At 40.1% G+C, this 22423-nt stretch overlaps 1 protein-coding gene across 9 annotated transcripts; it reads left to right on the top strand.

Moving 5' to 3' along the window:
* The first annotated feature begins 2086 nt into the window (after positions 1–2086).
* On the top strand, positions 2087–21607 carry PRXL2C (peroxiredoxin like 2C). 9 transcript variants are annotated; one of them, XR_015131931.1, is made up of 7 exons: positions 2321–2814; positions 3245–3313; positions 4185–4238; positions 4553–4658; positions 9208–9340; positions 9914–9955; positions 18180–19646. XR_015131931.1 is itself a non-coding variant. In XM_086315573.1 (7 exons), the coding sequence occupies exons 1-7, from the start codon at positions 2617–2619 to the stop codon at positions 18305–18307; spliced, it is 663 nt and encodes a 220-aa protein (XP_086171699.1). In that variant the 5' UTR covers positions 2321–2616; the 3' UTR covers positions 18308–20272. The 9 variants fall into 9 exon arrangements, 8 of the variants coding, with proteins under 8 accessions (XP_086171698.1, XP_086171701.1, XP_086171703.1 ...); XM_086315573.1 differs by lacking the exon at positions 9208–9340 and adding an exon at positions 12827–12892 and having other exon boundaries at positions 18180–20272; XM_086315571.1 differs by lacking the exon at positions 9208–9340 and adding an exon at positions 12827–12892 and having other exon boundaries at positions 9824–9955; positions 18180–20272.
* The last annotated feature ends 816 nt before the right edge of the window (positions 21608–22423 follow it).

Below are 22423 nucleotides of genomic sequence, written 5' to 3'. Positions count from 1 at the left end.
CATGGACAGAGGAGCGTGGCGGGCTACAGTCCAAAGGGTTGCAAAGAGTCGGATATGACTAACACACATACACTATAAGAAAAAGTAACATCTTTATTTCACCCAGGGCATGCCTACCTGTTGGACATTGCACAACTTCTCCAGTCTTGGAATCAGATTGGACATCTCCAACCTTGTTCCCTAAACACAGTGATTTTTGTGAGGTTCTAGCTTTTTATCACAATTGTTAGAAACCCAGCTTGGCAAAGATATGACATTATTCAAAATATAGTGAAAAGAAATGCAGTCTCATGGAAATCATGAACTACCTCCCCTCACAAGAAGGATGTCAAACAGATAACCTCTACTTCCCTCAAGTATTTAAAATATGCTGCAGTACCCCTGAGAGTGCATCTATGGTACCCCAGCACTGGCAGATCATGACTTAGAAATAGGTCTATGATTAGAACTGTCCCAACCCACAGCAGAGTTTCTCAAACTAGGAGCACTTAAATGTATGTTCAATAATGGATGTCTTTACACAACCGAAAGCCAGAGGATTCTGGATCAGTCTCTCCTGTACTGTGGCAGAGTGAATACTCTGTGCTAGATAAGGGTGATCCTGAAGGTCTTACACTAAACAAATACCATAAATTTTGTTGTTGTTTAGTCACCAAGTTGTGTCCGACTCTGTGACCCCATAGACTGTAGCACACCAGGCTTCCCTGTCCCTCAGCACCTCCTAGAGTTTGCCCAAATTCGTGTCCATTGAATTGGTGATGCCGTCCAACCATCTCATCCTCTGTCACCCTCTACTTCTTCTACCTTCAATTTTTCCCAGCATCAGGGTCTTTTCCAATGATTTGGCTCTTCGCATCAGGTGGCCAAAGTATTGGAGCTTCAGCATCAGTCCTTCCAATGATTATTCAGGGTTGATTTCCTTCAAGATAGACTGGTTTAATCTCCTTTCAGTCCAAAGGACACTACAGGATCATATTTTCTGAATCACAAATCCAGAAACAAAGGTGGGTGAACTTTTAAAGACAAAGAACCCGAATGTTGTCTTGTTCTGCCCTGGAAGGCTTGGACACATTGTCACCATCTATGAGAAACCCCAGTACAAGACCAACCTCCAAGTCCAGGACCAGCTGAGTCTCAAAGAGGCTGCAGAAATTCCTAAATTCCCATATGCACGCTTGCCTGCAGCCTGCACCAGAAGAAAGCAAGGTGGGATAGAAACAGGCTTAAAAGACTACCTGGTATGCATGTAGCGTAGGACAACTACAAAGCTGATGCAAAGCCAATTAAATCCATTTTTCCCATCCTTCTCAATCCATCATTTACATACATACATACACACACAGTCATCTCACTTAAGGACCCTAGTAAATAGCTTTAGCAAAACAAAAATTTGAAGAAAGAAAATGGACTCCTGAAACAACCTAGCACATTTATAAATAGGTTTATTATACCAGCTCTTAAAAAATATAATTGAGGGAATTTTCTCGATAGCAATGGTCCATATTTTTATGGAGTTGTGGCTCAGTGGTAAAGAATCTGCCTGCAATGCAGCAGGAGACACAGGAGACTTGGGTTGGATCCTGGGTCAGGAAGATCCCATGGAGGAGGGAACGGCTACCCATTCCAATATTCTTGCCTGAAAAATCCCATGGACAGAGGAGCCTGGCGAGTTACCATCCAGGGGGCTGCAAAAGAGGGACTGAGCATGCAACAATAAGTGCATAACAGGGGTGAATAATCAGGCAAAACTCACCTAACTGTGGACAGATGCACTAATTTTGATAAGTAAAATGTTAACCAACAGTAGAATCTAGGTGGTGGATATAGGAGTGTTCACTGTAAAATTCAACTTTCTGGGCATGTTTTTAAATTTCCATGATAAAATTTTGACAAATGTTTAAATTTTAACTAAAAATAAAATTTAAATCCACACTTAAGATTTATACATTACAGTGTATGTTAACGATAGCTCCAAAAAAAAAAAAAGCACGAGAACTGAGGAGGGAGTGGATTTAAACCAGACTAAATCTAGCAGGGCGGGGGGATGTGCTTGGTAGGCAACTGATTCTCTTGAAAAGGTAACTAAGAGCTAACTGCAGCCCAGATGGCTACGGAGGGCAGGGGCTTTCTTCATATTTCACTCCTTTCTCGCCTTTGGTATCTCGCTCTCCTCTTTTCTCTCTTCTCTCTCTTCCCCCAGTCTCCCCGCTCCACGCCGTCTCTGTCTCTTTCTCTCTTCCCCCCACCCTGTCTCTTGTGTCTGTCTCTCCTTCTCTCTCCGCCCCCGCCCTCCCCCCATCCCGCCTCCCTGTCTCTCTCTGCGTCTCTGTCTCTCTTCCTACCATGAGCCGCTGGGTCAGAAAACTCGAGAGTGGCTCTGTACCCTTCTGCAGCTTCGGAACCATCAGAGCCACGTCAAAAGGAGACTCTCGAGGTCTTGCCTAAGAACCACCGGGTGCACCGGGTTAGGCCCCGAAGCTCCGCAGCGAGCCTGGGCCCCGGGCAGCTCCGCCCCGCGGAGAGCCCCGCCCCTTGCGCTCCGCTTGGCCGCGATCCAACCCACCCAGCCTCGAGCCCGCTCGGTCGTTCTCCGAGGGCCCTCGGACGTAGGGCGCGATGGCAGCCCCCTCCGAGGCCCCGGTCACGCGGCAGGTCAGCGGTCACGCCGCCCCAGCCCCAGTCCCAAGCGGCCCCGCGAGCTGGCAGCCCCTGGCCGCCGCCGTGGCCGAGCTGCCGGTGCTGGACGCGTCCGGGAGGCCTGTGCTGTTTGGTGAGCTGTTCCGAGAGCGCCGGGCTATCGTGGTCTTCGTGCGGGTGAGCACGGGCGACGGGACGATCCAGCGCAGGGACCTCACCTGCAGGCAGGGATGGAGGTTGTTTCCACGGCCTCCCCTGGGGGGAGTTATATCGGGCCTCTGGAAGGGTCCAGGACCAGAGAACGGAGCCCGCCGGGCCTGACCCTTCCTCTAGTGGTCGTGCACTAAAGGTTTCTGGAAGGCGTACTCCGCTCTCGCTTCCTTGAACGGAAAAGGAAAAGCAGCCCGCCAAGCCAAGGCCATTTTCTCAGCGAGCGAAGAGGCCTAACAGAGACTGCGTGGGGCCCAATTTCAGTGCACATTTGGGCACCCTTGACATCTCTAACCGTCTTGGGTGTTGCATTACGTCACGCATAAGTACTTGGTTATTTCTGACTCCGAGAGTGTTAGTTGCTAACTTGTCCTTTTTGCCTGTGTTGGGATTTCAGCATTTCCTGTGTTACATCTGCAAGGAATACGTAGAAGATCTGGCCAAAATCCCCAAGAGTTTCTTACAAGTAAGTTTCCCTAGAGTGAGCAGCAGCGTGCCCGCTTCTGGGCGGCCTGGTGAAACTCACCTGCAGTTTATGAGGAGTGTGATGGCATGAGGGGCGGAATGCACTGCCTCTCCAGCGCAGACGCTCACAAATCCAGATTATCACCATCCCACACATCTCCCCAACACCTCCAAAAAGGGAAGAGACTCATTGGAAGTGTATTTCTGTCCTATTCATTACTGCCTGACTATAAAAGTACTAACCGTAATAATAATTTTGATGTTACCTGATAACCTACCTATTCTCAAATGTTGATTCATAATTACCAAAAACAGAAATGCTAGAAATATTTTCTTTTCTTCAGTTTTATAATACAGACACTCCAAATAGTTGTTCATTACAGGAAGTTACTAGTATAACTTAAAGGTGAAAAATTTGTATCCTTAATGGAATTACAGTTCCACATTCTTGTGACAGCCACGTACAGGTGTATTTCTTCAAGCATATAGAGATTTGTCCCCAGGTTAGCTTTTTAGTGAAAGCATTGGTAGCTTCTGTAAAATTAAGATCTGTTTTCAGCAGACCTTGTCAATTGAGATGTGAAAGAATAAAATTGTCTGATTAAATAACCCTACTTTAATAGTTTTTATTCTAGTTCAATGTATGCCTTTTGGGAAAATGTAGAGAATTACTATTATTTTTAAATTCTTACTTAGCAAAAGAATCATCTGAATTAATTGAATATTTTAGCATAATTGCTTTGACTCATACCATTCTTCTGGAAGCCTATAGGTGGCATTAAAATGGAAGAAAAGAATTGAATTAGGGGAAGTTATAATTAGGGGAAACATAATTTCTAATAATATGTATATGTACTTTTTCTCTCCTAAAGGAAGCAAATGTCACTCTCATAGTGATTGGACAGTCATCCTACCATCATATTGAGGTAAATATATAGCCAATTGGGACCCTAACAGGCTAAATCTGTTTTAGACATAAAAATTATATAATTACTTAAATCACTGAAGTGTTAGTCACTCAGTCATGTCCAACTCTTTGCAACCCCATGAATTTATAGCCTGCCACACTCCCCTGTCCATGGAATTCTCCAGGCCAAGAGTGGTAGCCATCCCCTTCTTCAGGGGATCTTCCTGACCCAGGGATCGAACCTGGGTCTAAGTTTGCTAAAATTTAGTCAGATTATCACTATTTTTCTCTCATTTGTCTTGATAAAAATTCCAGCTATACATTTTTTTTCAGGCTTTCTGTAAACTAACTGGGTATTCTCATGAAATCTATGTTGATCCTGAGAGAGAAATTTATAAAAGATTGGGAATGAAAAGAGGTGAAGAAATTGCCTCCTCAGGTAAGACATGTCTCAAGTAGGAAATGCTAATAGTGTATTTCACATTTCACATAAGTATATATATGCATAGGGGAACAAATGGTAAATTCATAAATCAGCCTGCTCTTTATCATTCTAGTAAGTGGTCCAGATTCATGATACTCTAAAAGATTCATTTCCTGGATGTAATGACATGGAAGGCTGTTGGTGAATTTCTAAATGAATGAAAAAATGCAAGTTCAAAGCAGTGTTTTCAGTATGATTTCATTTTTGTGAAAATAAAAACCATTTTCATAAACATAAGTATCTATACTATTATATATGTGTATGTGATGAAAATTGTTTTAAAAGACATTGCAATGTTTACCCCAAGACATAGGAGTGAGAAAAGTGGCTTTTATATTTTTTTTTTTCACAATGAGTATATTTTACTTTTGTATTTAAAAGAAAAATAATATTGCTTAAGTTAATATATTTTCATACCTCAACACATGGCTTTGAACACTCTTATGTTCTTTAACTGATGAAATGTTAGTTTTCATCTAAAGCCCAACTCAAAGGGGCTGTAAATAGCTCTACCAGCAGAAACAATTGCTTCCCTCATTTTTTTTTAATAGCACCTTGTACTTTATTATATACTCTATGATCGAATTTAAGGTGATTAGTAGAATAGTTAGTTGAAAGGTTTGATGTTTTATTCATCTCTATATGGTCCACATTCCCTGCCCTTGCACAGTTCTTTATAATTAAAAGTGCCATAAGCTTTAGGTGAACTATTGATATGTGTTTTAGATAAAAGGAACTTGGCTTCTGAAATACCAAGCAAGAGAACTCAACTAGAACCCAGATCACTTATTCTCAACAAATGTTGAGAATGACACCCATGGCACCCACTGTGTTGGCTGTTCCCAGGACAACTGTGACAAAAGACGCAGCCCCTGCCCTCCCAATGCTCATAATCTGCCCTGGGAGAAAGAAGCAAACAGTTAATTACATTACAGCTTAGGGCTTGTAAAAGAGGAGAGCATGTATTGGCAATACCTGTAATACAGAAATGCCTGTAATACCAGAAAGGCACAGGGAGAGAAGAATCTGGGAGGTCTTCTTAGAAATGGTGTTGTCTAAGCTCACTCTTTAAGGAGTTAGCTGGATGAAGTAAGGCTGGGAATGCTGCAGCTGACAGAAAGTAGCACATCAGTATGAAAAATTTTGACTCTTGGAGAACTGCAGTTCTCTATGTCTGGCCAGAGCCTAGGAGCCAGTTGGGAATTGTGTCAGCCAAGGGACTGAGTCTGGGAACAAGCCAAGGAGTTTGGATTTGTTCTCAAGGCAGTGGGGGAGTCATAAAAGTGTTTGAGTGGAGAAGTCTTGTTGCCAGGTAGAGAAGCAATTGGAATGTGCCAAACAGGAGATATCAATTGTCATTGGTATTCTTGACAAGTTTGTAGTAACAGGCTAGAAAGAAATGACAGGGCCTGAAGTAGAGACACAGAGGGACAGATCACAGAGCTGCTACTTATGAAGCGGAGTTGACATGATCCCTTCCTTTACTAATGTTTTTGAAGAAAGCGACCTAAACTTTATTAAAACTAATGATGAGATACCATAGATAAAGAATTTGTTCTTTTTTTTCTCCTCTCTTTTTAGTATAGGAAATTGCAACAGTACAGATTGTGAATGTTAATCTTTGGTAGACTACTTTCCTGTGCTGTATCAGAGCCTCAGCATATGTAAGGTCTGTTTATCATTTAGCTGCTTTTGATATAAACTGTGAGTTTTACTTTAGTAACACCTCATCATTCATTGCCTCAATAAAGAGAGAGAATTGCAAAAAAACATGAATTTAAAGCAAAATATATGCTTATAATTATAAAGAAACTATATTCAAATCATTTAAACTCCTTTGATCTGTGTCAAACAACTCTTTTTCCAAACAGAAAACATTAGGTGCTCATGAAATCATTTTTTAAAGTTCCCACCTGAAAAAGCACAAGTCTTAGAATCAGTCTAAGAATAATCCTACTTGAAAACAACATTGAAAATAAAATATAATAATTTAAAATTAATGGGACAGGTTATAAAGACAAAGAATAAGAAAATAAAGCCACTAAATTCAAGGAAGTAATGGGTTTACCTGATATTTCATTTTGCCTTACTTGATAATAAGCCAGTTTATGGTATTAAATCTATAGTGATTGCTATAGACAGCAGATAAGTGCATGCAGGAAACATGCTTCTTACAATACTTAATCTAATATTTCAAATTCAAATTCTGGTCTTGAGTCCAAGAATCAAAGTAAAGAGGAAAAAATTAAAAAAAAAAAAAAACAGGAGTTTTACACATAACTAAATTCATACTGGCAAAATTAGATTGTGCTTTACAGCCAAGACTGTGAAATTCTAGGTTGTGGAATCTTCTTCTATTGAATTTTTAAAATTTCAGAAATATTAAATGACCCTTCTTTGGACATAAGGGGATAGTTTGGATTTATGAACATTTATTTTAGGTATAAAATCCTTAAAAACATAAACTTTAGTCTCTTTACCCATATCTCTAAGTTAATGAGAATGTATTTGTTTCTTGGTAAGATGAATGAATGTCCATCCTCCTATAAACATGAAAGAAACAGAAAAGTTGGAGAGATGAAGAAAATAATAGTTATCTGGATATATTAAGAAATCAGGCAGGTCAAAGGCAGCATAATCATTAAAGTAAAAAGCCCAAAGCACTAGTTGAAGCTGGACCCCAGGGCTGAGGGGTTAGCTCTGTGCTGTGACTCCCACAGGAGAAGATAAATGGGACTGGTAACTGGTGTGCACTGGTTGACATGCACTTGGAGAGGCAGGAAGACTTGGGCTGCAATGTCTCACTGCTCTGTCACTCTCTGGCCTTAGAATTGGTGGAGTCCAGATTTTTTTTTAATAAAAGGCAGGGGTAGGAAAAGGATAAGTTATAAGAAAGGTAGTTTCTTTACTCAAAGGTAGTGAAAGTATCAGTCACTGTGAGAAAGGAAATAGAAAAACTGACAAGCAAAGATGGAGAGGTAGCTATAGTTACTGTTGTTACAGCTAAACCTCAAAGTCTCAGTGGCATATAAAGAATGAGGTTAGTTCCTATTCATTCACATTTCAAGAAGGATATTTCTATTGGGTGCTTCTCCAAGCAGCAATTGAGGGACACAGTAGGAAAGACTCAGGCCTCTTCCATCATGTGGCTCTGCCATTGTCAATCCAAATTCCAAAGGATGTATTTAGGTTGGTGCAAAAGTAATTGATGTTTTAGACCATAAATTTTAAATCATAAGTAGACTCAAACACATCTTTATTAATCAAAGTAGGAATCATTACAATCAACACATTTTTGCCAACAAGAAATAAGTTGGTTTATTCCTGTAGTGTAGAAATCCATTCTTTGGGATTCAATGAACTCTTGGAAAGCATTTTCTGCCTCCTGCTGGCTGTGGAAGCATTTTCCTCGCTGAAGAAGTGGTAGTCAGTTGGCAAGAGGTCAGGTGAATATGGCGAATGAGGCAAAACTACGTAGCCCAATTCATTCAACTTCTGAAGCATTGATTGTGCTATGTGTGGGCATTATCATGGAGAAGAGCTGGGCCCTTTCTATTGACCAATGCCAGGAGTAGGTGTTTCAGTTTTTGATGCATCTAATCAATTTGCTGAGCATACTTCTCAGATGTAATGTTTTCACCAGGATTCAGAAAGCTGTAGTGAATACAGTGACCACGACCTTTTTGTGGTGCAAGTTTGGCTTTGGGAAATGCTTTGGAGCCTCTTCTCTGTCCAGCTACTGAGCTGGTCATCACCAGTTGTCATATAAAATCCACTTTTCTTTGCACATCACAATCCAATTGAGAAATGCTTCCTTGTTGTTGCATAGAATAAGAGAAGACAACACTTCAAAATGACATTTTTAAAAATTTCCGGTCAGCTCATGCGGCACCCACTCATTAAGCTTTATCACCTTTCCAATTTGCTTCAAATGCCCAATGACTGTAGAATGGCCTATGTTGAGTTCTTTGGCAACTTCTCATGTAGTTGTAAGAGGATCAGCTTTGATGATCTCAGTTGGTCGTTGTCGGCTTCCAATGGCTGGTCACTACGTTCCTCATCTTCAAGGCTCTTGTCTCCTTTGCAAAACTTGAACCACCACTGCACTGTACATTAATCAACAGTTCCTGGGCCAAATGCATTACTGAGTTGTTTCTACTGCTTTATGATTCATTTTAAACTCAAATGAGAAAATTGCTCAGACTTGGTTGTCTAACATCATTTCCATAGTCCAAAATAAATATGAAATAAATAGCAAGTAATAAGTCATTAGCAAAAAAACATAAAATGAGAAATGTGCATTAAAATGATATATAACATAACCACATTTATTAAGAATGTATTCCAAAATCAAATGGCAAATTTCAACAATGCAAAAACTGCAGCTATATTTGCACCAACCTAATAGAAGAAACATGGATAATCACCTCTGGAGAGGTTTTTAGGAGATGCTGTGGAAGTGGCACACATTATTTTACTCATTGGTTTGATTGTAATCATACAGCCCTACCAAACCCCAGGAAGACTGGGAAATGTCTAGTTGCGGTCCCAGAAAGAGTAAACAAGTTTCGACCAGCATATAACAGTAGTCTGTGCCACAATGTCATCTGAAGAGGAATGTAGTTATCTATTACTAGGTAAGAGACGAAACCAAATATACATGGGGATTAAAAAGGAAAGTGCTGCCAGTTGGAGAATTCTATAGCTGACATTTTTCAGTGGCAGAAAATTGTCTGGGTCAGTCATCACTTCTTCTTTTAAAGCAGTAGTTCTCAACTGGGGACAATTTTGACCCCTCCCCCCTGCCAGGGGATATTTGCCACTGTCTAGAGACATATTCAGTTGTCACAGCTTGGTGAATGGTGGTTGCTATGGCATGTAGTAAGTTCAGAGAGCACGGATGATGGTATTCACCCTACGTTACTCAGGACAAAGACTTATCTGGTCTAAAACATCGGTAGTGAAAGGCCGAGAAACTGTTCCTCGAAGGAAGAGAAAAAGGCAAGTCAAAAGTAAGATAACACATAAGAGAGAGACTGTTTTCTAAAAATACTAACATTATCTTAACATCAAGTCAAATATAAAATGATAACATCTAAAGACAATTCCTAATATTTCAGGACAGAGCCCCCATGTAAAATCAAATATACTCTCAGGAAGCATTCGGAGCCTGTGGAGAGCAGTAACTGGCCCTCTTTTTGATTTTCAAGGAGATCCAGCTCAGCAAGGCGGAACACTCATTTTAGGTCCAGGTAAGCATCAAAGCTCAGCTTCAGCAGTGTGCTTTTCATGCTTTCTAGAACTCAAGAGGCCATCCACTTTCTTTTTAAAATAGCCACCATGTAAAAGTGGACATGGCAGCAGTCAGGATGCTCTGCTTTCACAGGGGACATCATTGGTTTTCAAACACTCCTGTATATTGTTGCTGTCTGTTTACTGGACGTACTGTGGCCGTCATTCCATGCCTGAGGGATTCCAGGTATTTGGGATAGGGAAAATCAGTGGTGCTTCGGTAATTTGTATGTGGCTATCATACTCTTTAAAAATTTCAGTGGAGGTGAGCAGACGACCCACAAAATGCAGAACAATTATACCAAAGAAATTCTTGCACTGTTAAGAACGTTCTAGGACCCACAACAGATTTCCTAACCTGGGGATCTGCCAAAGGGACTGAGAACCCCCAGAGAATTTGACTTTGGAGGCCACTGAGATTTGATTACAGAAGTTACACAGGACTAGGGAAACAGACTCTTGGAGGGCACAAACAAGACCTTGTGCACACCAGGACCCAGGAGAAAAGAGCAGTGACCCCACAAGAGACTGACCCAGACTTGCCCGGGAGTGTCTAGAAGTCTCCGGTGGAGACATGGGTTGGTGGTGGCCTGATGCAGGGCCGGGGGCACTGAGTGCGGCAGTGCATCCACAGGACCTTTTGAAGGAGGTCACCTTTATCTTCATTACCTCCACCATAGTTTGGTCTCAGGTCAAACAACAGGGAGGGAACACAGCCCTGCCCATCAACAGAAAATTGGATTAAAGATTTACTGAGCATGGCCCTGCCCCTCAGAACAAGATCCAGTTTCCCCCACAGTCAGCCTCTCCCATCAAGAAGATTCCATAAGCTTCTTATCCTTGTCCTTCATAGGGCAGACAGAATGAAAACCACAATCACAGAAAACCAATCAAACTGATCACACAGACCACAGCCTTGTCTAACTCAATGAAACTGTAAGCCATGCTTTGTAGAGCCACCCAAGATAGATGGGTCATGGTAGAGAGTTCTGACAAAATGTGGTCTACTGGCAAAGGGAATGGCAAACCACTTCAGTATTCTTGCCTTGAGAACCCCATGACAGTATGAAAAGGCAAAAAGATATGACACTGAAAGATGAACTCCCCAGGTCAGTAGGTGCTCAATATGCTACTGGAGAAGAGTAGAGAAATAACTCCAGAAAAAATGGAGAGACAGAGTCAAAGTTGTGGATGATCCCAGTTGTGGATGTGACTGGTGATGGAAATAAAGTCCGATGCTGTAAAGAGCAATATTGCTTAGGAACCTGGAATGTTAGGTCCATGAATCAAGGTAAATTAGAAGTGGTCAAGCAGAAGATGGCAAGAGTAAACATCTATATTTTAGGTGAACTAAAATGGACTGGAATGGGTGAATTTAATTCAGATGACCATTATATCTACTACTGTGGGCAAGAATCCCTTAGAGGAAATGGATTTTTTCAGCATTATGTTTCCCATGTAGCTTATTACAAAATATTGAGTAGAGTTCCCTGTTCAATACAGTAGGTCCTTGTTGATTACCTATTATATATATAGTAGTGTATATATGTTACTTTCAGACTCCTAATTTATTCCTCCCCCCATCTCTCCCCTTTGGCAACCATAAGTTGAAGTCTGTTTCTGTTTTGTGAATAAGTTCATTTGTATCATTTTTTTTAGATTCCACATGTAAATGATGTCATATGATATTTCTCTTTCTTTGATTAGTTCATTTAGTATGATAATCCCTAGGTTCATCCATGTGGCTGCAGATGGCATTATTTCATTCTTTTTTATGGCTAATATTCCATTGTGTATATGCGCCACATCTTCTATATCCATTTCTCTGTTGATGGACGTTGGGTTGCTTCCATGTCCTGGCTATTGTAAATAGTGCTGCAGCGAACATTGGAGTGCATGTATCTTTTTAAATTATGGTTTTCTCCAGATTCATACCCAGGAGTGGGATTGCTAGATCATATGGTAGTTCTTGGGGTTTTTTTAAATTTTTTATTTCTTTATTTTTGGCTGTGCTAGGTCTTTGTTGCTATGCAGGCTTTTCTCTGGTTGTGGCAAGTGGCAGCTATTCTCTAGTTGAGGTGCACAGGCTTCTCGTTCCAGGGGCTTTTCTTGTTGCCTGCGGAGCACTGTAGCACTGAAGCCCTACTGTAGGGCTTCAGTAGTTGTGGCCTGTGGGCTCAGGAGTTGTGGCTTTGGGGCTCTAGAGCAGAGGCTCAATAGTCGTGGCATGTGGGCTTAGTTGCTGCTCAGCATGTGGAATCTTCCTGGATCAGGGGTTGAACCCATGTCTCCTGTATTGGCTGGCAGATTCTTTACCACTGAGCCACCAGCGAAGCCCTATATTTAGTTTTTTAAGGAACCTCCATACTGTTCTCCATAGTGGTCGTACCAGTTTACATTCCTACTGACCCTGTAAGAAGATTCCCTTTTGTCTACACCCTCTCCAACATTTATTGTTGGTAGACTTTTTGATAATGGCCATTCGAACCAGTGTGAGGAGATACCTTATTGTAGTTTTGATTTGCATTTCTCTAATAAGTAACAGTGTTAAACATCTTTTCGTGTACTTTTTGGCCATCTGTATGACATCTTTGGAGAAATGTCTCTTTAAATATTCTGCCCATTTTTGATTGGTTGTTTTTTGATTTGAGCTGCATGAGCTGTTTGTATATTTTGGAGATTAATCCCTTTTGGTTGCTTCATTTGTACATATTTTCTCCCATTCTGTGGGTTTTCTTTCCATTTTGTTTGTGGTTTCCTTTGCTGTGCAAAAGCTTTTAAGTTTAACTAGACTTAATTTGCTTGTTTTTGTTTTGTTTTCATTACTCTAGTGGAGAAGGCAATGGCACCCCACTCCAGTACTCTTGCCTGGAAAATCCCACGGATGGAGGAGCCTGGTAGGCTGCAGTCCATGGGGTCACAAAGAGTCGGACACGACTGAGTGACTTCACTTTCACTTTTCACTTTCATGCATTGGAGAAGGAAATGGCAACCCACTCCAGTGTTCTTGCCTGGAGAATCCCAGGGACAGGGGAGCCTGGTGGGCTGCCGTCTATGGCATCGCACAGAGTCAGACACGACTGAAGTGACTTAGCAGCAGCAGCATTACTCTAGGAGGTAGATCCAAAAGATATTGCTCTAATATATGTCAGAGTGTTCTGCCTCTGTTTTCCCCTAGGAGTTTTATAGTATGCAATCTTATCTTTAGGTCTTTCTTTAATCCATTTTGAGTTTACTTTTATATATTGTATCAGGGAATGTTTTAATTTCTTTTACATATAGTTGTCCAGTTTTCCCAGCACCACTTATTGAAGAGACTGTCTTTTCTTCATTGTGTATTCTTGCCTTCTTTGTCATAGATTAATTGACCATAGGTGCTTAGGTTTATTTCTGGGCTTTCTATCCTGTTCCATTGATCTATAAGTAGCTTCACTGATCAATTTGGACCACCTAAAATTCCTTTGGCTTCCCTCTGCTAAATGGTTGGGCATTGGAGCTCAACCATGTTCAAGTATTGAACACCCAAAAAGCCTAACTCACTGTCTCATAAACTAATTTTTCTTGGTTCTTCTTTGTCTTTAAAACTGTCCATATTAGTGAGTGTAGCTGCTCCAAGTTATAAAATTAACATTTACTTTAATAAATTCCACATGTCTAAAAGGAAGTCTTTAGAAGGAAGATTTTGACCAAGTATTGTAACTTTTTGTTGCTGAAGCATTATAGCTAGCTAAAATCTTTCATTTTATTTAATCTCCCTTTTCTTCTCACAGATTTACACTAGTTAGACTAGCCAAAAAACAAGCCTTGTTTTATGAGAATGAATCCTATAAATTCTCCTAGAATGACATTGAGTCATACTTCTGAATGAATTATTTCCATCCTCAGACTTGTAAGGCATTATTTTTTGAGTCCCTCATCTTTAAGTTTTGACATCATTTGAGCATGCATTCTGTTGTTTAAGAATGAAGAGCACACAGAAAGCATCATTTGTGTGCCAGGATGGGAACAGACTTAATAAAGAGAAAATTTTGATACTACACTTTGGAAAAATTATAGCTCCTTTAAGGAAAGAGCTGGGTTTACTTACTTATACAAATATCTTATCACGGTTAACCAAGTATTTTATTTTGGAATCCCTTAGAAGAAATGGAGTAGCCATCATAATCATCAAAAGAGTCTGAAATGCAGTATTAGGATGCAGTCTCAAAAACGAAAGAATGATCTCTGTTTCCAAGGCAAACTGTTCAGTATCACAGTAATCCAAGTCTATGCCCTGACCAGTAACACCGGAAGAAGCTGAAGTTGAATGGTTCTATGAACACCTACAAGACCTTTTAGACTAATACCCAAAAAAGATGTCCTTTTCATTATAGGGGACTGGAATGCAGAAGTAGGAAGTCAAGAAACACCTGGAGTAACAGGCAAATTTGGGCTTGGAGTACAGAATGGAGCAGGGCAAAGACTAGTAGAGTTTTGCCAAGAGAACACACTGGTCATAGCAAACACCCTCTTCCAGCAACACAAGAGAAGACTCTACACATGGACATCACCAGATGGTCAACACCAAAACCATATTGATTATATTCTTTGCAGCCAAAGATGGAGAAGCTCTATACAGTCGGGAAAAACAAGACCAGGAGCTGACTGTGGCTCAGATCATGAACTCCTTATTGCCAAATTCAGACTGAAATTGAAGAAAGTAGGGAAAACAACTAGACCATTCAGGTATGACCTAAATCAAATCCCTTATGATTATCCAGTGGAAGTGAGAAATAGATTTAAGGGACTAGATCTGATAGACAGAGTGCCTGATGAACTATGGACAGAGGTTCGGGACATTGTACAGGAGACAGGGATCAAGACCATCCCCATGGAAAAGAAATGAAACAAAGCAAAATGTCTGTCTGAGGAGGCCTTACAAATAGTTGTGAAAAGAAGAGAAGTGAAAAGCAAAGGAGAAAAGGAAAGATATACCCATTTGAATGCAGAGTTCCAAAGAATAGCAAGGAGAGGTAAGAATCAGTGATCAATGCAAAGAAATAGAGGAAAACAATAGAATGAGAAAGACTAGAGATCTCTTCAAGAAAATTAGAGATACCAAGGGAACATTTCATGCAAAGATGGGCTTGATAAAGGACAGAAATGGTATGGACCTAACAGAAGCAGAAGATATTAAGAAGAGGTGGCAAGAATACACAGAAGAACTGTACAAAAAAGATCTTCATGACCAAGATAATCATGATGGTGTGATCACTCACCTAGAGCCAGACATCCTGGAATGTGAAGTCAAGTGGGCCTTAGGAAGCATCACTATGAACAAAGCTAGTGGAGGTGATGGAATTCCAGTTGAGCTATTTCAAATCCTGAAAGATGATGCTGTGTAAGTGCTGCACTCAATATGCCAGCAAATTTGGAAAACTCAGCAGTGGCCACAGGACTGGAAACAGTTTTCATTCCAATCCCAAAGAAAGGCAATGCCAAAGAATGCTCAGACTACTGCACTATTGCACTCATCTCACACGCTAGTAAAGTAATGCTCAAAATTCTCCAAGCCAGGCTTCAACAGTATGTGAACCATGAACTTCCAGATGTTCAAGCTGGTTTTAGAAAAGGCAGAGAAACCAGAGATCACACATCTGCTGGATCATCGAGAAAGCAAGAGAGTTCCAGAAAAACATCTATTTCTGCTTTATTGACTATGCCAAAACCTTTGACTGTGTGGATTACAATAAACTGTGGAAAATTCTGAAAGAGATGGGAATACCAGACCACCTGACCTGCCTCTTGAGAAACCTGTATGCAGGTCAGGAAGCAACAGTTAGAACTGGACACAGAACAACAGACTGTTTCCAAATAGGAAAAGGAGTACGTCAAGGCTATATATATTGTCACCCTACTTGTTTAACTTATATGCAGAGTACATCATGAGAAATGTTGGACTGGACAAAGCACAAGCTGAAATCAAGATTGGTGGGAGAAATATCAATAACCTCAGATATGCAGATGACAGCACCCTTATTGCAGAAAATGAAGAAGAACTAAAGAGCCTCTTGATGAAGGTGAAAGAGAAGAGTGAAAAAGTTGGCTTAAAGCTCAACTTTCAGAAAACTAAGATCATGGCATCCAGTCCCATCACTTCATGGCAAACAGATGGGGAAACAGTGGAAACAGTGGCTGACTTATTGTTTTGGGCTTCAAAATCACTGCAGATGGTGACTGCAGACATGAAATTAAAAAACACTTACTCCCTGGAAGGAAAGTTATGACCAATCTAGACAGCATATTAAAAAACAGTGACGTTACTTTGCCAACAAAGGTCCATCTAGTCAAGGCTATGGTTTTTCCAGTAGTCATGTATGGATGTGAGAGTTGGACTATAAAGAAAGCTGAGTGCCAAATAATTGATGCTTTTGAACTGTGGTGTTGGAGAAGACTCTTGAGAGTCCCTTGGACTGCAAGGAGATCCAACCAGTCCATCCTAAAGGAGATCAGTCCTGGGTGTTCATTGGAAGGACTGATGTTGATGCTGAAACTCCAATGCTTTGGCTACCTGATGGGAGGAGCTGAGTTATTTGAAAAGACCCTGATGCTGGGAAAGATTGAAGGCTGGAGGAGAAGGGCATGACAGAGGATGAGATGGTTAGATGGCATCACCAACTCAATGGACATGAGTTTGAGTAAAGTCCAGGAGTTGGAGATAGACAGGGAGGCCTGGCATGCTGCAGTTCATGGGGTCGCAAAGAGTCGGACACGACTAAGCAACTGAACTGAACTTATTTGATAAAAAGCCTATAACTCAAGGTCTGCTTGTAAAGTCCACATGCTGAACTCCTACAAGTGGTAAAACAGAGTTGATGGGTTTATGATCCAATTTTCCAGTTTATTGTGATCCATACAGTCAAAGACTTTGGCATAGTCAGTAAAGCAGAAATAGATGTTTTTCTGTCCATGTGTGACATTACAGATTCTCTCAATTTCAAATGAACCTTGGGACATGACCTGAAATATGGGAATGTCATATCCTCGTGCAATGCCTATCTTGTTGACCCTCCCCAGCCTTTGAGGAGTTATGGAACCATAAAGAGGCTTTGTACCACTGGTTGAATAGCATGCTGAGAGACATCAGTTGTCAAAAATGTGGTATCTGTGGGTTTATGATATTTAATCTACAATGGTTAGTGTGGATAGCATATAGGTACAATGCAGAAAACAGGCCTCTTATGATATTTAGTAATCTAATGTTTTATGTTAAAATTCTGGTCTTGATTCCAAGAATTAAAGTAAACAGGATCTAGACTATACTACTATTTCATTTGAGCATGTAGAAGAAATATATTATATAACTGATTGTCTTAATGCTCTTATTTTTCAGCCTCTTTTAGTCTATGGTTATAATATATGTAGGCTATTAAATTGGTAATTAGGAGTAAATTTTTTAAGGAAGTGATTTATTCTGTTATCACATTTAAGAAACAGATGATTTTCTGGTTTGATATGTACACTAGTTCCATATTCTTCCTATCTGTCTGACAAGCTGTTTCATTTAATTACATTTAATGAACTGTGGTGTTGGAAAAGACTCCTGAGAGTCCCTTGGACTGCAAGGAGATCCAACCAGTCCACTCTGAAGGAGATCAGCCCTGGGATTTCTTTGGAAGGAATGATGCTAAAGCTGAAACTCCAGTACTTTGGCCACCTCATGCAAAGAGTTGACTCACGGGAAAAGACTCTGATGCTGGGAGGGATTGTGGGCAGGAGGAGAAGGGGACGACAGAGGATGAGATGGCTGGATGGCATCACTGACTCGATGGACGTGAGTCTCAGTGAACTCCAGGAGTTGGTGATGGACAGGGAGGCCTGGAGTGCTGCCATTCATGGGGTCGCAAAGTGTCGGACACGGCTGAGCGACTGAACTGAACAGAAGGTTATAATTTAAGAGTCTTTCCCTTTGGAGCTCATAAAGCATTAAGTACCAACCTTATTTAACCATAATTTTTGTCATGCTTTACTACCTTAATTAAAATTTATTGCCTCATTATATGGAGAATGCTATGTACTCCAGGTAAATAACTTTTTCATTTGGACTAATTAGAAGTTAAAATACTGCTCTGATTCTAGAAAGCAGTACATCTAATGAATAACCCTATATGTTAACCTTTACCTTTTATTCTTGTTCTCTTCTAGGTAACAACATCCATTTTATACACCATGATAGGAATAGGTTGGATCATAAACCCATCAACTCTGTTTTACAGCTTGTAGGAGTTCAGCATGTGGACTTTACAAGCAGACCTTCAGTTATCCATGTGTGACATTACAGATTCAATTTCAAATGGACCTTGGGACATGACCTGAAACATGGGAACGTCATATCTCGTGCAGTGCCTATCTTGTTGACCCTCCCCAGCCTTTGAGGAGTTATGGAACCATAAAGAGGCTTTGTACCACCGGTTGAATAGCATGCTGAGAGACATCAGTTGTCAAAAATGTGATATCTGTAATTTTATAGCTTTTAAGGTTTTATTTTATATAACAATTTTGGTAAAAAAAAAAAAAAAAAAACTAAATTTTACTTACACAAAGTAAGTACACTTACACAAACTTTAAAAGCTATAAAATTATAAATGCCATTCTTTATTTTGCCTTATGCTATATCCATTCAATGAAGATATTTTTGGCCATTAATCATACATTTTTATAAAGAACATATAAGGAGAAAGGGAAGTAACCAAGAACATTTGATCCATTGAGAAAAGCAGGAACTCAAACTCTGTAAACAGCATAATCGTATTTTTGTAGGTATACTTTTATATTTTTGTTTGTGTAAAAAGAAGGACAGGAAGTAAACACACCAGAGTATCATCAGTAGGTATCACTAGGTGGTAGGATTACAGGGGTTTTTTTTTTCCTGTACTTTTTTATATTTTCCAACTATTCTGTAATGAACATGATTTATTTTTTGGCAAAGAAAAGGTCTTTAAAAATTATATGAAGAATATGTTCCTACATAGCAAGCTCCACAAAGGTGCAGTTATACAGGCTGCAGGCCATACATTTCTAATTCTTTACTCAGAGGAAACACAGCAGACCAAACCTACGTATAGCCTACGTGCACAGGCTTTGAGCACACACCCAGTATCTATTTCACTAGGATTTTGTTTAGGGGGACAGGGGTTACTAGTAAAAGGAGAAAAATATGTTTGCAATATTTGATACGTGTTTAATATATAATCAATATGCTTTTTGAAAGGAAATTTTAAGAATTGTTTAAACTGAAAAAATAAGAAATTTTGTAATTTAAATGTACACTATGATTTGGTTGTATACTCTCAAACAGCTTCTACTTCCCACCCCCAAGTTGCTTTTATTTAGTGAACAATTGTCATCTTTTATTTTTCTAGAGTCTTAATATCTTTAGTGGGAAGTGTCCTAGGAATTCTGATGAAAAGTACAGCAAGATTAAAATATTGATAATTATTAGCAAGTATAATACTGCTTTGAACTTAAAATACTTTTATAACAAGCATATAAAGGTCATACACAAAATATACTTTAAAGTGTCCAAAAATCTGAATCTATTTTCATGTGTATATAGACAGAAATCATGTTTTTAATAATGGAAATGGGATAGCTCATAAAAATTAAAATTAAGGTGTTTTGGACTATTTTATTAAGTAAGGAAACATTGGTGGCCCACATCCCTTTAGTAACTTTAGACTTAAAACTGCTGAATCATAGCTGACACAAAATTTATATGTTTACATTTATATTGTATTATAAAAATGTACATATAAAAATGCTATATTTTTTAAAGATACATAAATGCTTCAGCGAGGAACAGTTATATAAATACAGTGCAAGTGTAAATTGCCTACCCAAACAAACTGAGAGAAGCTGATGTTGAAAACAGTTTTTTAAAAAGCAAGCATGGCAGTTTATACTTTATTGTTATTGCCCACCATTAAGCAGACATTAGAAATGTTTGAAGTCTTGAGTAACTGGTCTGTAAGTCAATCTCTGCTGTCCTCACAACAGTGATTTTTTTTTTTAGTGGGTCCTGTATGTTTTGATTTCTTCTATTTAGAAAGTTGGAAATCTTTAATGAATTTATTCAACGAATGATGTGGTGAAAAAAAAGACTATCACTTTTGAAGCTTTTAGCAAATTTATGATTGAAAACTAACCTTACATTGAAATTGTAAGACATTGAAGACATTGAAATTGTCCCCTAAGAAGAAAACTAAACAAAATAAATAATGAAATAATGAAAGCTCAAATGGGATAGAGATATAATTTTAAATTCTATAACTTTGCTTTATAGTTTCCAAACATGATATGCTATGCTATGCTATGCTAAGTCACTTCAGTCGTGTCCAACTCTGTGTGACCCCGTAGACAGCAGCACACCAGGCTCCCCCGTCCCTGGGATTCTCCAGGCAAGAACACTGGAGTGGGTTGCCATTTCCTTCTCCAGTGCATGCAAGTGAAAAGTGAAAGTGAAATTGCTCAGTCCTGTCTGACTCTTAGCAACCCAATGGACTGCAGCTTACCAGGCTCCTCCATCCATGGGATTTTCCAGGCAAGAGTACTGGAGTGGGGTGCCATTGCCTTCTCCATATGATATAGCTCCTACTTCTAATTGGGTAAAAGTGAATTCTGCATCAGAAAGAAATGAATTTTTGTTGTTGTTGTTTAGTCACTAATCTGTGTCCAACTCTTTTGCAACTCCATGGACTGTAGCCCACCAGGCTGCACTATCTACGGGATTTCCCAGGCAAGAATACTGATTGTTGTTGTTCAGTGGCTAAGTTGTGTCTAACTCTCCATGGACTGCAACATGCCAGGCTTCCCTGTCCTTCACTATCTCCCAGAGTTTGCTCAAACTCATGTCCATTAAGTAAATAATGCCATCCAACCATCTTATTCTCTGTTGGCCCCTTCTCCTCCTGCCCTCAATCTTTCCCAGCATCGAGGTCTTTTCCAGTGAGTTAGCTCTTCCCATCAGGTGGCCAATGTATTGGAGCTTCAGCATCAATCCTTCCAATGAGTATTCAGGGTTGATTTCCTTTAGAGGGCTTCCCTGGTGGCTCAGATGGTAAAACATCTGCCTGCAATGTGGGAGACCCGAGTTCTATCCCTGGGTCGGAAAGATCCCCTGGAGAAGGAAATGGAAACCCACTCCAGTACTCTTGCCTGGAAAATTCCATGGACAGAGGACCCTGGTAGGCTACAGTCCATGGGGTCACAAAGAGCTTCAGACATGACTGAGCAACTTCACTTTCTTTCTTTTCTTTCCTTTAAGATTGACTGGTTTGATCTCCTTGCTATCCAAGGGACTCTCAAGAGTCTTCTCCAGCACCACGGTTCAAAAACATCAATTCTTCAGCACTCAGCCTTTATGGTCCAACTCTCACATCTGTACATGACTACTGAAAAAAACATAGCTTTGACTAGACAGACTTTTGCTGGCAAAGTGATGTCTCTGCTTTTTAATATGCTGTCTAGGTTTGTCATAGTTTTTCTTCCAAGAAGCAAGCATCTTTTAATTTATGGCAGCTGTCACTGCAATGATTTAGAGCCCATGAAAATAAAATCTGCCACTGTTTCCATTATTTCCTCTTCTATTTCCCATGAAGTAATGGGACCAGATGCCACAATTTTCGTTTTTTGAATGTTGAGATTTAAGCCAGCTTTTTCATTCTCCTTTTTTCACCTTCATCAAGAAGCTCTTTAGTGCCTCTTATCTTTCTACCTTAAGAGTGGTATCATCTGCATATTTAAGGTTGTTGATATTTCTCCAAGCAATTTTTTTTTTTTGCTTTTGTGTAGCAGAATTTTATTAAAATATGAAAAGGGACAGAGAAAACCTCTGACACACACATCAGAAGGTGGAAGGAGAGTGCCCCCCTCACTAGTGTTAGCAAGGGAGTTATATACTTTTTAATTAGTAATTACAATAAATCAAAAGATTGTCTTGAGGTTGCAAAGATCTTACTAGACCCACTCCCATAATTCACATTTTAAGATAACAGAATTAGGCAGAAGGTTTTCAGGGAAGAGAAACTGTCCTCAAGCAGGATACATTGTTGTTATATAATCCTTCAGTTCAGTTCAATCGCTCAGTCCTGTCCGACTCTTTCCGACCCCATGAATCACAGCACACCAGGCCTCCCTGTCCATCACCAACTCCCAGAGTTCACTCAAACTCATGTCCATTGAGTTGGTGATGCCATCCAGCCATCTCATCCTCTGTCGTCCCCTTCTCCTCCTGCCCCCAATCCCTCCCAGCATCAGGGTCTTTTCCAATGAGTCAACTCTTCGCATGAGGTGGCCAAAGTATCAGAGTTACAGCCTCAGCATCAGTCCTTCCAATGAACACCCAGGACTGATCTCCTTTAGGATGGACTAGTTGGATCTCCTTGCAGTCC

Source organism: Bos grunniens, chromosome 8, assembly GCF_055505025.1.
Source record: "Bos grunniens cultivar Pamir isolate PY7600 chromosome 8, Bosgru_T2T1.0, whole genome shotgun sequence".
NCBI classification, from domain to species: Eukaryota; Metazoa; Chordata; class Mammalia; order Artiodactyla; family Bovidae; genus Bos; species Bos grunniens.
Note: the sequence above shows the minus strand (reverse complement) of the source record. Positions and strands in the feature narration are given on the sequence as shown.